The following is a 17,856-nucleotide window of genomic DNA, read 5'->3' on the forward strand; positions in this document are numbered from 1 at the left end:
GTGGAAACCCAAGAGAACTGAAAAAGGATTGGTAAGGGCACAGGTTGGCTGAAAGCTATAGTTTGGGAGTAAGTGGGGAAAAAAAAGACCTGTCTTCCCTGCAGAATACATACGAATGGATGGATGATCAGGGAATCATTATCATTAACTGATCACTGTGGTTTATATTATCTGCCTCGCTTATCCTCCCCTAACAACCAAACCCAAACAAAACAAAAATCCAAAATAGTAGCTTATTCTTAATTTGACAAACTGACCTTTTTGCGAAGTTTCTGGATCCGATTGATGACTTCTCGGGCCATTCCTTCATCCACCATTGACTGGTCAGGGGTGACGTCTAAAAGAACCAGGGCCTGGAGGAATGAATAGTGCACACTATGACAATCAAATAAGAAGAAACACTTCTTTCAAACTCAGCAAAATGCTATTTAAAACTAAATTCTGAGAAGTCTATAATGCAGCATTATTTATTCACAAAACTGAGCAAAGGAAAAAATTAATCTAGTTTCTTTATCATTTGGGTATTTTTTTATAACCATCCATTTCTCCATCTCTGGAGAAAGGTGCAGCTTTTTCTTCCTTGTCTGTGGGGTACTGGTCACATGAGATGTCCTGAGACTGGCCTCTCACGAAAGTCCCTCATATGACTCTGCTTCTTGGCCATCTAATAAATAATACTAACTCTTCTAATAAATAAGATCAACAACCACGAAGCCCCTTAAGCATCACAACTTTTCATACCATGAGTGAGTGGATCAAAGGACTCAAAGAAGTCAAGTCCAAGTTATATTCTTACACCATGACCCTTCTGATCCTATGGTTTGTATGATTCAAGCACAGAGGGGCTCTAGCAATGCCCTCAATTTTCCACAACAGATCTTAAAACCACGCTGCTTGGAAAAGACTGTTTAAGACTAGAAAGAGATACTCTGTTCCATCATGATGAAAAATACTGACCCCAGAATCCAAAACAGATTGTATATTCTCTTCAAGACACGTGACCTGACCAGCCTCACCTCTATCTCAATTTTTGAAAAGGGGACTTTCTCTGTACTTATTTCCACCAGGACAACTTGTCAGGAAGAATAGTAAGAATTTGCTACTTTCCTGTGTCCATGACTGACTCATTCCTCGAATGGTTCATTTTGGTGCAACCTAACACTTAGGACAATTACTCATCTGTGGAAATTATAAAATGCCCATTTATATATTCATTAAACAAATGCCTATGTCAAAGGCATATCACAGCAATGTTTAATAAAGCCAATCTAAAATGGTTTATTTTACCCTGAGACAAGCTGTCAACATTTTAAGGAAAGGCATAGATAAAACACTTTCTCCTCTTAATCTTGGTAAAGATATGTTCTGGTGAACAGAAAAATACCTGAGCATCCGAGTGTGCTTCAAACTGCGCAGTCCCACCTGTGGCCTGATCAAAGGTGTACATGAGACGGATGTCTTCTTCGTGTAATTCATGGCCTTCCACAACAATGGTCCCTATTGGGAGAAGCAGTTGCACTGTTAATCAGCCCCTTCTCCTCTGAGTTGCTGTGCTACCAGTGTACTGTGCCCTTTTTTGATGAAAATTTTACAATAGCACAGAGTTGTAGAGGCTTCAAGAGATCACTTCCTCCTGACTCATGTCACTGTTGTAGCCAAGGATGTGACAAACTTCCTTTATACTACACTATGCTACCTTGAAGACAGGTAAGTCACCACCAATGTCTACTGTTTTATATAAACCCCCAGGTACAAAAACACACCAAAGCTAAGGGAATGTACCAAGAGGAAACAAATCCCCACCATAAACACAGAGCAGCATGATGTAATGAAGAAAATATAGCCTTCAGAATGAACGCGGGCTTAGGTCCACCACTAGTGGTTATATGACCTGGTATTCTACTATCTGCTGAGTAGGGTGTGGTGAGGCCGAAATGAAATGGACTGTGTGAAGTACTGAGCAGTATGCTGTCCAGAAGACAGTGTATGGACGGCTGCGGATTGCAATTCCACATCTTAAGGTAAGCCCACAGTGGTCACTGATAATTACTTTCTTGGGCTTTGAGCACTAGGCTGTTGGTTTTCTTTTTTTTTTTTTTTTGAGACAGAGTCTCACTTTGTTGCCCAGGCTAGAGTGAGTGCCATGGCGTCAGCCTAGCTCACAGCAACCTCAAACTCCTGGGCTCAAGCAATCCTCCTGCCTCAGCCTCCCAAGTAGCTGGGACTACAGGCATGTGCCACCATGCCCTGCTAATTTTTTCTATATACGTATTAGTTGGCCAATTTATTTCTTTCTATTTATAGTAGAGACGGGGTCTCGCTCTTGCTCAGGCTGGTTTCGAACTCCTGACCTCGAGCAATCCGCCCGCCTCGGCCTCCCAGACTGCTAGGATTACAGGCGTGAGCCACCGCGCCCGGCCTGTTGGTTTTCTTTATATCACTGTGTTCTAAAAACTATTTTGGGCCAGGAGTGGTGATTCACACCTGTAATCCTAGCACTCTGGAAGGCCCAGACAGTAGGATCATTTGACCTCAGGAGTTCGAAACAAGCCAGAGCAAGAGCAAGACCCCGTCTCTACTAAAAAAAATAGAAAGAATTTAGCCAGACAACTCAAATATATATAGAAAAAATTAGCTGGGCATGGTGGCACATGCCTGTAGTCCCAGGTGCTCGGGAGGCTGAAGTAGGAGGATCGTTTGAGCCCAGGAGTTTGAGGTTGCTGTGAGCTAGGCTGACATCACGGCACTCCAGCCCGGGCAACAGAGTGAGTCTCTGTCTCAAGAAACAAAACAAAACAAAAATAAAAACTATTTTGTTTTCCATCAGTGCAGAAATAGTCTATTCAGAAACTACAGTTTAGAAACTGTAGGCTTTCGGCTTTAAATAAGACTTATTTCAGGACTTTTTGATGTTTTGGGCATTTGGTAAAACAACTTAGATTTGTGACTTGAAAGTTGATCAAACAACATTTTGCTTCTTTAACATTTTGAGTTGAGTTGATAAAGTATCAAATTTTAGCTGCTAACCTCTTATGTTTTATTAATTCTACCTAAGAATTTGTAGAATCTTAGGGACATTTTTCCCAATTTCTATAATCAGTCATCTGATTCCTGAGTCCTTAAACCTCCTATCTCAAGTCCTTATCTTCCTGTTCCAGGGCAGCTGCAGGAAGTCAAGCAGCCATAGAATCAGACTAAGTATGATTCTTTTTCTTCCCCTAAATATGAACCTGATTGTAATATGGCAAAGCTGCAAAGCTGAAAATCCCTGGGCACCCTGAAATGCTCTCTGAGGGGTGAAGAGAGGGGGCTGAGTTCCCTTTCCTAACCCCGTTGTTTGGTCAGGCTCCCCATACATGTTCTCATATTATCTTAGCCTTTTCCTTCATAGCAATTATCCAAAGCATATTTATTTCTATAAACCTTCACTGTCTATCAGCACCATGACAATAGTAACAAAGTCTATCTTATTCAGCTCTACACTGGGCTTTTACAAATATATGATGAATAAATGAATCTAGTCTTGCCCAATAAGAGACAAAGATATGGATTCTGGATATTTCAGAAAAACCGTGATAAGTTCCAACCCATTTTTCCTCAGCAGGAAGCTCTAAACCACAATGCTAACTGCCTTTCCTCCAAACATACTGTGTTTCCCTGAAAATAAGACCTACCCATAAAATATGCCCTAGCAGGATTTCTAAGCATTTGTGCAATATAAGCCCTACCCCCAAAATAAGACCTAGTAATGGGTGTGGCTACGCGGTGTATCTGCACAACCCATGCGTTTTGTGCAGCCCTTCTCATCTGCTCCATCGTGACAGCTACTATTCCAGGGGTGACTGGAAAGGTACGAGCAGCCCCACCAACAAGGTAGGCTCCCCCTGTGAGGTCCTGGCCACCCTGTGTGTGCTGCAAGCTGAGGCTATGAGGGGAAAATAACACATCCCCTGAAAATAAGCCCTAGGGTGTCTTCTTGAAAAATATATATAAAACCCTGTCTTATTTTCGAGGAAACACGGTACTATAATCTTTTCTTTAGAATATTTTCCAGTTTTATGACATCTCTAAAAGCCATTTTCTTTTTCTCTCCAGAAGCAACATCTGGACACTCCTGGGGAACACAGCCGCTGGGTCACTAAGCCCTGGGAGTTCTGCTCTCTCTCTCAACAGGGGGGTTTTCTAGGCTCACATTAGCATTTGCAGAATTCAAAGATAAGATCCATCCCCGATTCAGTAATTTCTATCTAACTAACCCTAAAGAAGTCAATTCCACAAAATAATTAAATGCAAAAATACTCATTGCAATATTATTTCTAATATTAAAAGACTCTAAACAACCTAAACACCAACAATAAAAGACTAGTTTAAAATATTATTAAGTACCTACATGAAGAAAAAAGTATGTGGCTATTAAAACAGCATTTCAAACAGTATAAATACATAAGATGTTTATAATGTAAAGTGAAAATACAAAATAAAAAATATAACATAAATATAAAAATAAAAAAAGCAAAAGGGGAGAAATTTAAATTTATAGTGTGATCTCCATTTTATAAGGCTATAATTATATGACTATAAATGTAACTGGAGGGAAATAAACCAGAATTTTAACAGTATACCAGCACCTACTGGGCTGCATATTAAACAGCAGACAGCAGGTACCCAATGTGTGTTACATGGATGGGTGGTAGGGTTAGGGGTCATTTGTGTTTTCTTTCTAAATTATCAAAATTAATGTAAACATTTTTATGACCAGAAAAATGTTTTATTTAAGAAATGGATGTGATATTAAAGTCACATAGGAGCCTAAATACAAAAAATTCCTCAGCCTGAGGACATGAATGGTGCTCTTGTCTGAGCAGACACTTACCACATTTTTGGAACTGCTCCAGCTCCTCATTGTTCAACTGCTTGATGGATGTCATTACCGTTTTAAAAGCTCCCTTCAGACGCTTCCCTAGGACCATGTGATCCGGTTCTGCCCTTAGCCGAATGCCATATTTGTTTTTATCTGTAGACAATGTAACTTTTCGAACATTCAATTCCTATAGTTAATGCACAAGAGAAAATAAAAATGAGAAATGAAAAAAAAGTATGTATATGAATGTCCATAACAGCATTATTCATAACAGCCAAAAAGGAAAAACAACCAAATGTCCATCAATTGTGAATAAACAAAATGTGGTATATACATACAATGGAATTTTGAGCAATATAAAGGAAGAATCAGTTAATCATAACTCATTCAGCCTCCATCAGGTAGTTAAGGATTACCAACACAGCAGGGATGATGAAAAGTACAGAAGGTAGGAAAATGAAATGTCATAACTACAGACTGAAGCAAATAATAGCGGAACATCTAGTTTGCCATTATACATACATATGTGTGTACACACATGTATAAAATCCTAGGAACTTCCCTAAGAGGGTAAAGTGAGACTCCAGGGGCACATAGGGACCCACCTTTCACTGGGCACATACTATGGTAGTGTTTCAGCTGTTTACAACCAATGTGTGATCACTTATGTAATTTGAAGGAACAAAGTTTTATTGTTAATTATCAAAAAGTACTTCGGGGGAAGAGAAGTGAATGAGGGTAATAAATGAAAGGTAAAGAAATTCATTTATGGCCAGGTGTGGTGGCTCACGCCTGTAATCCCAGCACTCTGGGAGGCCAAGGTGGGAGGATTGCTTGAGCTCAGGAGTGTGAAACCAGCCAGAGCAAGAGTGAGACCTCATCTCTACTAAAATGAGAAAGAAAATTAGCTGGACAACTAAAAAATATATAGAAAAATTAAGCCGGGCATGGTGGTGCATGCCTGTAGTCCCAGCTACTAGGGAGGCTGAAGCAAGAAGGATTGCTTGAGCCTAGGAGTTTCAGGTTGCTGTGAGCTAGGTTGATGCCATAGCACTCTAGCCCGGGCAACAGAGTTGATTTTAAGGGAAGTGCAATATATCATAGATAAGTATGTTAGGTATATACTGACATACAAAAGAAAAAGAATAAATTATACACTCAAAGTGTACTTTATTGGGGAGTATTCAGCAAAATAATCTTCTCAAGGAAAGTCTGTTTGGAACCAAAACAACAAATCATCTACCTTACCTCAATGATATACTTCTCCAAAGACTTGATATCTTTAAGAGCTTCTGGATCTTGATGGATAACCACAATTTCTTTCAAAGGATACTAGGAGGAAAAGGGAGGATAAAGTTCACTAAGCAGCCAGTCCTCTAAACTGCAAAAAATGGAATGTTAAATGTTTATCTGAATCCCAAGCTCCAAACTAGTCAGGCTGACCTAATTCCCACCATTACTGTAGAAAAAGAGGAAAAAAAAGGCCACTGCTGGAAGCTTATTATATTAAGAAACATTCCAAGGCTGGGTACAGTGGCTCATGCCTGTAATCCTAGTACTCTGGGAGGCCAAGACAGGTGGGTCATTTGAGCTCTGGAGTTTGAAACCAGCCAGAGCAAGAGCAAGACCCCATCTCTACTAAAAGTAGAAAGAAAATTAGCTGGACAACTAAAAAATATATAGAAAAATTTAGCCGGCCATGGTGGTGCATTCCTGTAGACCCAGCTACTCAGGAGGCTGAGGGAAGAAGGATTGCTTGAGCCCAGGAGTTTGAGGTTGCTGTGAGCTAGGTTGATGCCACGGCACTCTAGTCCGGGCAACAGAGTGAGTCTCTGTCTCAAAAAGAAAAAATAACAAAAAACATTCCAAAGACTTAATTATTTAGGTCTGTGCCATGTAAAATACAAATAAAATTTCAAACCTTTATTGGAATAGTTTTACGGTCTCGGATCACTCGCCCAAGTTCAATCACAGACTGCATCCTAGATACTGCACTCTCAGTTTTCTTGTCAATCAATTCTTCTCTGAGTGGTAGAGATAGGAATATGAAAGAGATTACATTTAAAAGAAGAAAATCCAGAACAATAGGCATGCTTAAGTGAGGTAGACAGTGAGGCTAGAGAAGGGATGCTGTAGCTGGGCCTCCTGGTGAGGCATCTAGGGAAGGGCAACATCCATGCCTGCTGCTAAGCACCCCGCAGCTCCCCAGGGGGCAAGCCCATACCCCACCTGTCACAGCCCTATAGAGGGATTCTACACTGAGCATCCCTCCTACCAATGTGTCGAGTGGGCCTCATCCTGAAGCCTGAGGAACAGCTCATGTCAGCTTGCGGGGAGGCAGGGCACTAAGGTGCTAGAGCAGGGAAATGTCGGCTCTCTCCACGCTTTCCTAGGGAGCTAGGGTCCCCAAAAGCTCAACTCCCCTCCTTCCCAGGGCCCAAGTGAGTCGGATCTATATTTGATTCTTACCGAACATGGGGCAGCATGAGGTAGTGGATGCTAAGTGTGTCCTTGTCCTGAATACAAACAGGGTCAATCAGCACCTTTAGATTCTGATACATCAATTCAGTGAGAAAAGGTGTGTAGGGGGCCTGTGTGAGGTCAGAGAACATCATGTCATTCATATACAGCCATCATTAATTGATTTCATTTACACTGAAAACAACTAAACATTTTAGAGAATACAGTAATATGCATAGAAATGGGCATGAAGTTACTAAAAGTGCCCCATGAAAGAGAAATGACCTCATATGTATGAAGAATAGCAGCAAGACTGTAGCAAAAACAAAGAAACAAAAAAAAACCCCTAAGCATCTTTAGACTTCTGGAGTCTGTCCAAAATAAAAACAGGAGACCTGACCATGCACCAGCCAAGTCAACAAGCACAGAGGACTGAATGTCTCGAACCTCAGAAATCTGATCTGTAAACCGGGGGAAAATACTACGTGCTTCATAGGATGAAGGTGAATGAGGTCAGGCATGGAAGGCACCAGGCACAGAACGTTGTACAAAGCAGATTCTCCTTTGGTTAAGTAATAAATAGAAAGCTTATAACATACTGTAGTAGTAAAAATAGGATACAAGGAATTTAAAGTTGGAGATTTTTCACTTGTATATCATTTAATTAATATTTTAACTGGTAGAAAAATGTTTCAAATAACTACCTATACATTTTTCTCTGCTCAGTTAAAATATTGTTGTGATATATTTATTAGACATTAGTTCAGGAAACTCCCCATTACTCAAAGACAATTATGACAATCCACATTAAGATGAAGTACGTCTTACCTTGAACTGATGCTCATTCTTGGTCCAAAGACCCTAACCTATATTGTAAGAAATAATCTAGTATTTCTAAGTCCTTGACATACGCTTATGCTAGTAAGATTTCTAAGGTATTATAAAACTTCTATTTCAATTTTTGGTTGAACGAATACACAGTAAGTATAAATGGAGGATGCTGTAGCAAGAGGGTATCACACACAGCCCATGGGCCAAAGAGTTTTAAAAAGGGGCCACACATCTTACCATAAGTCTGCAAAGAGAAAGCAGAACACTAAACAAGGTCTCCAGGGCCATAATGCAGTCTTCCACCCCATTTTCACCCTAATGAATAAAAAAAGAAACAAACATTAAACTACTAAAAATGTTTATCATACAAAAAAAATAAGTTTATTAAAAAGAAGCAACCTACACAGAACATGTAGCATACAGAGAAGACATGAGACGAAACAAGGAAAAATGGTCATAACCACAGGCTGCCTGGCTGGGTGTGCACCTGCTGTCCCCTGACTATCCTCACTTGAGATGAGTGGCTGGGGAGGTGGTGCTGACTGTAAGACCCTAAATCTGAGGGCACAATGGATCCATATGCAATAGACAGAAACAGTTGCTAACAGAAAACTTTAAAGTACCTGTTGGTAAGATTGGTTATTTTAAAAAAAGTATATACTGTGTATTTAAAAAAAATAATTATACTAATTGCAGGAAATACAAAGATAATAAAAACAAATTCAACCATAATTGGGTTATCTAGATATAACTACCATAAACATTTTTGTATATGTCCTTCTAAATATATGTGTATATATGTGTGTATGTAATACATTTTAACAAAATTTAAAGTATATTTGTGTTACAGGTGTTTATTATTAACAGATTTTAAGACAGAACTAACGGGTGGTGGGAGCCTTCACCTGGCCTGCAGTAAGGACACCTACCACTACTTGTCTTGCACTATTGTTACTTACATAGCTGGTGTGGGTCCTGAGACTAGGCAAGTTTTGCTCATTCTAAATGCCTAACAGCTGTAGAATTTTTTTTTTTTTTTTTAAATTTCAGCATATTACAGGGGTAAATATGTTTAGGTTATGTAGAGAAGTTTTGTCCACAGCAAACACTCAATAAGCAACTGACTCCCTAGTTGTAGAAGCAAGGAGGTACCCCTCTCAAGAGCAAAGCAATATTTGACAATATTTACATAAATTTATTTCGGATTTTAAGAGATTTTACTGTTTAGTCCAGTAAGTGCCCTGACTCTTTCCCTCCAATATGACATGTTCATAACTGTGTTATGAAAACATGCAAAATGACTTTTAGAACTTATATAGGTCCTTATCAAATAACAATAAATATAGTTAATACAAAATGTAAAAGGAAAAGAAAAAGCTTCAAAAACTGAAAGCATTTGGAAACGTTCCTTTTCCTTTCAGTTGTTATTTTTCTTCTACTCACAAACTTCATACACTTTTTGCTCTTCCCAACAGCAGTCTGTACTTACCTTTAATCTTCTGCGGTTCATTCTAACATACCAATTAGTCAGAACATCTACAAACTTGACCAGGCGAGGCACCACAGTATAAAGCCTATAAGCTGAAAGACAAGTGAATCAGGCAGCCAGTCTATACCAGTCATCTAGGGGGTGTGTGGGGGGATACAATAAAAAACAAGCAGCCCCTTCCATCTAAGAATCTCCACCTATTAGACAAGAAGAACCAAAATTAAGCTATTATATAATTGGCTCATTTATTGAGGATGTACTACATGGCAGTCAAGCTGTTTACGGATGCACACAAAACCACTCTATCAGCCACATGTGAATTCCCATTGGCCAGTGAGAAAAACCGAAACCCTAGTATGTGTGGCTCAAAGTCCAAGGCTGTCCACACAACTCCAGGAAGCATTGTTCACATGGTGTACAATATGACAGCACTAACAAAAGCCCAACTTCTATCATACTATATTGTACCTTAATTAATAGACAAATGAACAAAAAGCTTAGATGCTAAGAGGCACAGCATAGGCCAGTGGTTCACAAACAGGAGCAATTTTTTCCTGCAGGGAACATCTGGCAATACCCGAAGATATGTTTTAGTTGTCACAACCTGGGGGAAAGTGGTGCTACTGGACTTTCACAGGTGGATCCCAAGGATGGTGCTTAACATCTTATAAGACACGGCACAGAGCCCCCCAGTGAACAATGATCCATCCAAACGTCAGTGGCACTGCTATTGAGAAATTCTGGTATAAGGTATGTATAAAATAGAACAGGGTTTTTCTTTCTAAGGGTTAAAATAGTCAAGGAAAGAAAGCTACAGAAGGTAGTGGGAAAAGAAAAAAGTCTTGAGGAATCAGAACGATTTGAAGGGTCTCCTGAGTAACTCAGAGGGTGAGCAGGAAAGTAAGGGTGTTTAGCCAATCTTATTTGAGGCAAGGCTTATTTCAAGGATTCTCATTCACCTCCCCTTTAACTGACACTCTCTGTTGCACATAAACACACACCAAAAACAAAAATAATTAAGACCAAAAATTATAAGCAAACATAATTTATATTAGTGAAAGGAGTTCAGAGAATGTTAATGAGGCTCCTGGTCTAAGCTAACAAGGTGAGAAATTGCAACAGGCACAGCTGCTCTCTGCTGCTATTCACAAAGATGAGAACTGAGGTGGGCCAAGTCCTAGGCCACAGTCATTAGCTAGTCGCACATTCCTAGACAGGTGATTTCAGTGACTGAGGCCTATTCTGCAAAGAGAGGCCTGTCTAAATTATTTCTAGGGTTCACTATAATTTTTATTATACCTTCTAGAATGCTCGAGTTTCCTATGTTCTAGTTTCAACTCTCAGAGAGTAAATGAACCCCGTATACAATGAATACACAATATATGGAGGCTACTGCTGAAGCCACCACAACTCTGTGAGGTAGGTATTCTCACGTCCACATTGCTGACAAGACAGCTGAGGGCATGAAGGAAACAGGCTAGCAAAGCAGTCTGGGTCTGGAGCACTGTGGGTTTGCCTGACCTCTTGCACACAACCCACATCACGTGGCTGCTGATCTCCAGTTCCCAGGCAGACCAGGATGCATGCTCTCCAAACATGCCTTCAAAGGAGGTCACAGTAGCTGGTGCCTAAAGATGGCAGGGGCCTTGAGCAACCCCACCTTTCCCACCCACCCGCAACACTCAGGAGGGAAGTGGACAAAGCTGTGAAAGTCTCTGGGGAGAGTGCAGTGGCTTCCAGTGCTGCCCTTCCTGGGCCAGAAGTCAGCCTCACACATTCATTTCCATCTTCATTTGTGTCAATTTGACCAATAGTTTGACTATCATCATCCTTATATGTATTTAAGGAGGTGGATAAGTCCTTCAGGGTAACTGATTAACAGTCCTTTTGTGTCAAGAGTGGCAGCACTACCTACTCCAGGGAGAACAATGAGCCGGTGACCAGGCTAATGCTGAATCCCAGGTCTACTCTGGCCACCACACCTGCCCAATAGCACCAGGCACTGCAGGGTGAAGAAAAAGCAGGTTAACTCTGCCCCCTTTTGGCCTCACTATGACCTGGCGTCTCTGCCTGCCTACTTTACTAAACTTGTCTGAGGTGTGTTAGATAAGAGCTTCTAAATTTCTTGCCTGGACTATGAGAAATATGGTTGTGACTATCTCAAACCTCAAGGAAGGCAACATAATGTACTTTCCCAATCTCTGTCTATAACCAAACTCATTGTTAGGTAATAGAAATACAACAAAACGTCTATTTCATTATTGCTTTTCTCAATTTTCTAATTTTTCTGGAAAAGAAAGAGATTATTTATTTAATAATGAAAATAGGCCTAAAATAAATTAAAACGGGATTAGCAATAAGTACTACTTATTGAGTACCTATTATCTGTCAATTATTTTTTCATAAATCATCTCTACTGAAGCCTTATAGTAACTATGCCAGGCATTTTGCAGATGAAGAAATTAAGGGTCATGGACTTTAGGCAACCTTCCAGATCAGCAACAAGAGTTCAGTTTTGAACCCGCAGCTATCCAGCTCCACAGCCTACACTCTTCTATGGAGGGGTGAGGCTGCCTGGACACACTCCAGAGATAGAATCACCTAGGGCCTCAAAACAAACACATTTCTACAACTCATAAGCCTTCACAAAACTGTATTTGAGAGATTAAACAATTTTTATCTACTGCTCTGCACCTCTCGAAATTTCCTCTATGTTTATATAGTTAAATATGTTAAATTTAACTATAGTTAAATATGTTTAACTATAGTTAAATGTTAATATGCTAAGTTAATATGTTTAAACTATAGTTAAATTTAAATATAGTTAAATATGTTTATACAGTTAAATATCAAAAGGGCAATTACAAAAAGAATAAAAAGTCCTTATTTCTGGAAAGACAACCCAAAAGAGACTCACCTGCCATTTCAGTCTCAAAGAATCCAACCAGTGACTGCATAAAGGACAGGATCCACCGGTCTGTAATGTTGGGGCTTTCTCTAACGGTGTTTTCATTATAAAGGAATTCTATTTCTTCCTCCTAGGAATGGGCAATTAAATGAAATTTCACATGGTTGGGTGAACAATTACTATGGGAGAAACATTCTTTTAATCACTTAAATTGAAAGAAGTAGCAAAAACCAAAACTGAACAAACAAAAAACCCCAGGCACCAGTGCCAATCTAAATTTCTGATTCTCAGCAATATTTTCAAATAAGCACTAACTTGGGGCATTAAGTCATTAATTAATTATGTTTTTGAGTGAAATGAAGAGAATTCAGGAAAAAATTACTTCTCTGCATCAAAGAGAGATATTATGAATTGAGAAATATTCTAAAATTTTGTCAATAAGCATAGGGTTTACTTACTTTAAACCTAAAGTAGGAAGGATAGTGAAATTGTCTAGGACGGAATGATTGTTCACAAATTGAAAACGAATATTGGGAATTAATTTCTATGCTAAGGTGGTTCATTTTACCTAGAATGTTCTATCCTATCTTATTTTTGCTTTGCAAAATCCTCCTTGAGCCTAAAGGCCCATTGCACCTGTCCCCACTCTACAAACACAACTCACAGCCTACTTTGGTTCTCAGGCAACACCACCACCAGGCTTAGGGGTGGCAGTAAGGTGACTCTCTCCCTAGGTTTAAGCACCTGATGGTGGCGTCTGCGTCTTGCTGCTATGTCCAGACAGACCCTAGTTGCGGGCAAGTTTGACTTAGTCTGTATTCCTGTGTCCCACGCCAGTGGAGGCTCTCAGAGCACACCTGCTTAAGGATTGTTGGCCCTACTTGGCTTAGAACCACGTACAGGAGAGGTGCAAGGACTACAAAGAGATGAATAATACCGGGAGGCTGGGGAAGATGCCTACCTTTCTCAATTCCCAGGGAAAAATCCACCCTGGGAGTCTCAGGTGAATACACTGTGTCCTTGTCCTTGTTAGCAGAACAAGTCAAGGCCAGATACAGCAGAACAGAGTGATCTGCCTGTTGGAGCAGAATGACCAGAGCTGCTCTACAGCCAGCTTCAGGACTGCTCAAGCAGTAATAATGTCACACGTTCACTCAATAGTAATATACTTGTAGCCGGGCGCGGTGGCTCACGCCTGTAATCCTAGCTCTCTGGGAGGCTGAGGCGGGCGGATTGCTCGAGGTCAGGAGTTCAAAACCAGCCTGAGCAAGAGTGAGACCCCGTCTCTACTATAAATAGAAAGAAATTAATTGGCCAACTAATATATATACAAAAAATTAGCCGGGCATGGTGGCGAATGCCTGTAGTCCCAGCTACTTGGGAGGCTGAGGCAGCAGGATTGCTTGAGCCAGGAGTTTGAGGTTGCTGTGAGCTAGGCTGACGCCACGGCACTCACTCTAGCCTGGGCAACAAAGCGAGACTCTGTCTCAAAAAAAAAAAAAAAAAAAAATAGTAATATACTTGTAATTCTGCTTATAAACGGCTGGAGATAGGAAGATGAGTGCTGGGTCTTAAAAGCACAAATAGGAACATGTTCAATGAAGGTGATGGACACTGACAGAGTTGAGGGGCTAAGGAGTTGGCCCCAGAGCAAGGGCTTCTCGGGATGGGCCTCTTGGGCAAACAGGTAACTGCCCTTTCATATATATCACTTTCATATACATCACCACCATTATTTGTAATCCTATCAATCCACTGAGAACTCCACCAAGAACTGCTGTCACTCTCAAAGTCTCAGCCCAAATGCCACCCCATAAAGGGGCCTTCCCTGACCACCCATCTCAAGTGACTCCGCTCTTTCCCAGGTGCTCACTCTCTGACAGTAGCTGACTCTTCACTGTCTCCCTCAGTTCTCCACCCCACTGGTTCCATTAGGGGAGGGCGTCTCACTGAACATGGAGTCCCTGGCACCAAGAACTGGTTGACTAAGTGACCACATGACATAACTCTTTCACAGATAAGGCCCTGTGTCCTGCAGAGGTGAGTCCTGCTCAGATGGTCCAGCTCTGGGTCCCATACTCCTGGCACAGCCCAGACTCCAGACACCTACTACACCTTCATGTACAGCCCCCCCCAGCATTGGACAGTAAGGAACAACAGCCGTAGGGCCTTGCACAGAGTTCCACCTCACAGCTTAGGTATCATGCAGATGCTGCCGGCATACATGCAGCTCATTGGGGTCCATACCTTCTGGAGCCTCAGGACATTCTGGATGAAGAAGCGATATGCGTTGTACCATGGGAGCAACACATCTTTAAGGACGTCCCGTACACCCTCCTCCTTAAAGCGGAGGTTTTCTGCTCTCACTACAGGGGAGTTAATCAGGTATAATCTGGAAGAGGGTGAAAAATTACACAGAAAAGATATATAGTAAACCAAATATTACTTACTACTTAACATACTGAGAGGGCAAGATAAAAATCAGCACTTTTTTCTAAAAAAGGAGGAAGTTATGAATACTCTTCAAAGGTCAATTTAAAACTCACAAAGCTCTTACTTTATGTGAGACCCAGTAAATTATGAAGCCATATATATAACCTCATACCAAAATATGGCATTGTACCAGTATAGAAATGCCAGTCTCACTGTAGGGCCAAGTTTCACTAAGAGGAAAGGCGGCCTGGTCCGCATCAAGAGCAGATTTCTCCTTCCCATGGACACCACTCACATCCCCACTGTGTGCAGACACAGGGAGTCACGAGGACCAACCTTCACAGAGACTGGTGGGCAAAGGCCAGGAATCCTGATAAACTGTATATGTGGTAGTGAGACAACTCTTACCACAAAGTATTACCCAGTCCAAATGGTCAACAGTGCTGAGGGTGAGCCAAACATAACAGAGAGCGGAGGGACAGCCCTGATAACTGCTCCTTGGCAACACAGGTACTGTGTGAAGGTGCTCAGTCATGGGCCTGGGGGTGGGTCTCATGTCTGCGACATGGGTATGCTGAACAAAATCTCCGGGTCCCTCTCAACTTGAAAACTGTGATTTCACAATTGTGACTATATCAAGCAAAGGCTCAAATTTCTCTAAAAGCTTTTCAGCATTAATTTTTCATTTGCTCCAGCATAAACATATCTCATATGGCTCTAAGTACAAAATTAAACCCAACACAGGTCCTCTTTCTCACAAAGACCTCTAGGTTTAAAGTGTCTTTATTATTCAGAAAACTATTTTGGAGGTTTAAAATCAATAACCATACCAATTAACACTCCGCATAACAGATATACATTTTTAAAAGCCTCACTATAAACCAAATCTAAGAACTGTCATTATTAAGATGGAATATGCTTACATAAAAAACCAAAAATACATGCAAGGCAAACACTGGTTTGTACCTGAGGGAATCAGCACCATACTGATGGATGATTGAAACTGGATCTGGATAATTCTTTTTTCGTTTGCTCATTTTCTGACCATCACTTGTGAAACAAAAGAAAGATATCAATTATGTACATCAACATCACAGATGATTTTTATATATGGATATAAATTATTTGCAAATAGGAATACATAAATGTAATGGGAAGGAGTAAAAGTGGGAAATAATACTCAGTGTGAGGAAGAGTTTTAGGTGAGGAGAAGAATGGTATCTGATGACGGAGTACCTGGGCTGAGCCTGACATGGCTCTCATTAGCCCTGATCCTGGGCACTTATGGTCTCTTAACTAATAGCTTCCTCATGTGTTAAGAAGAGGACAATAAAAATCTACATTAAAGGACTGATGCACAGATTAAATAAGATCTATAAGAAAAGTACTTCAGCCAGGCGTAGTGGCTCATGCCTATAATCCTAGCAGGCGTGCTAGGGAGGCCGAGGTGGGAAGATTGCTCAAGGTCAGGAGTTTGAGACCAGCCTGAGCAAGAGTGAGACCCCGCCTCTACTAAAAATAGAAAGAAATTATCTAGACAACTAAAAAAATATATAGAAAAAATTAGCCGGGCATGGTGGTGCATTCCTGTAGTACCAGCTACTCAGGAGGCTGAGGCAGAAGGATTGCTTAAGCCTGGAATTTGAGGTTGCTATGAGTTAGGCTGATGCCATGGCACTATAGCCAGGGCAACAGAGCGAGACTCTGTCTGAAAAAAAAAGTACTTCATGAAATGCTTAATAAATGTTATTTTATTACTAGTAATATGACTAGTAGCATTATGTTACTAGTAGTAACCTTGTCTAAAAGTCCTCCCCTTTCTCTTCCTCCATCTGCCTTATCTCTTTTCACTCCTCCTTGAGAAACAGTAGAGATATTTGGAGATACAAAAGCCTAGGATGGAGATGTGGCCTGGACAGGAGTTTCAATGAAAAGGAAGAACAGTAAGTAGTTTAAGACTAGAGGGGAGAAAAAGAGTATGATTAGAGTTGAGATTTAGTGTTCCTAAATTCCTCTATTCAGAAAGAAAACATGGCTAGGTCCAACCAGAACATGGCTGCTTTGAAAAGCAACCGTTCAAGGAGTAAGAACAAAGAGTATCAGAATTGGAAGTAGTCACTACACAAAGAAGTGTACTTGCCTTGCCAGGACGAGCCCATTCACAATCACGTTCTTGAAAGGTGGTTGTCCAAAGAGAGCTGTGGCTAGCACCAGCAGGGTATAAAACCTGAAATAAAAAACCCCAGTTCAATAAAAATAGGAAAAGTCCAAGTATAGCAAAAAATTATATTTACTCACTGGCCTGAACTGCTATTTCTGATAAGCTGTACTTCTTGATAATAACTTAAAGCAATGGTTCTTAATCCTGGTTAAAATACAAGAATCATTTGGGGAGTGTTGAAAAATAACTGACGCACAACACCCACCACAGACCAAATTAGAGCCTCTGATATGAAAAAACGAAATTTGATTTTTTTAAAGCAAACAAATGCCTGGAGTGATGTACTAACCCTCCCTCTGCTATTAGGACCCCCAGCAGTTGAGGACCACTGCCTTCCTCTGGGGATAAAGTGAGGAGAGCCACAAGACAGTGCTGGATGGCCTCTCAGGACCACCCAGAATCACCTGGCTACAAATGAGGGACATGTCACATTTAGCACAAGAACATATGGGACAGTCTGATGACAAAAGATGCAAAAGCACTCATCCAAAACTCAAAAGGTAGATAATAAGAACACAGAAAATGCTTTTATTCTGTCAGCCATGTATCTTATTTATGTGCCAGCTACCTTGTTCCCTAAAAGAACTCTACCACAACCCTACTGCTATCCTAGGGTCATGCTCCTCTACCTCTGTGACCTGATCCTATACTCC

At 40.7% G+C, this 17,856-nt stretch overlaps 1 protein-coding gene across 2 annotated transcripts in view; it reads right to left on the reverse strand.

Annotated features, from left to right (window-relative positions):
- IARS1 (isoleucyl-tRNA synthetase 1) overlaps positions 1–17,856 on the reverse strand; it is a 75,064-nt gene that overhangs the window by 21,222 nt on the left and 35,986 nt on the right. For both annotated transcript variants that reach the window (XM_012747148.2, XM_012747146.2), the window contains exons 17-28: positions 17,123–17,209; positions 15,949–16,032; positions 14,797–14,941; positions 12,559–12,679; positions 9,642–9,733; positions 8,390–8,467; positions 7,331–7,452; positions 6,783–6,885; positions 6,110–6,193; positions 4,874–5,048; positions 1,385–1,497; positions 258–353 (exon numbers count right to left, since the gene is read on the reverse strand). In XM_012747148.2, the coding sequence (XP_012602602.2) occupies positions 258–353; positions 1,385–1,497; positions 4,874–5,048; positions 6,110–6,193; positions 6,783–6,885; positions 7,331–7,452; positions 8,390–8,467; positions 9,642–9,733; positions 12,559–12,679; positions 14,797–14,941; positions 15,949–16,032; positions 17,123–17,209 (1,300 nt within the window). The remainder of the gene's footprint in view (positions 1–257; positions 354–1,384; positions 1,498–4,873; positions 5,049–6,109; positions 6,194–6,782; positions 6,886–7,330; positions 7,453–8,389; positions 8,468–9,641; positions 9,734–12,558; positions 12,680–14,796; positions 14,942–15,948; positions 16,033–17,122; positions 17,210–17,856) is intronic.

The sequence above is a fragment of the Microcebus murinus genome, chromosome 12 (genome assembly GCF_040939455.1).
Source record: "Microcebus murinus isolate Inina chromosome 12, M.murinus_Inina_mat1.0, whole genome shotgun sequence".
In the NCBI taxonomy this organism is placed as follows: Eukaryota; Metazoa; Chordata; class Mammalia; order Primates; family Cheirogaleidae; genus Microcebus; species Microcebus murinus.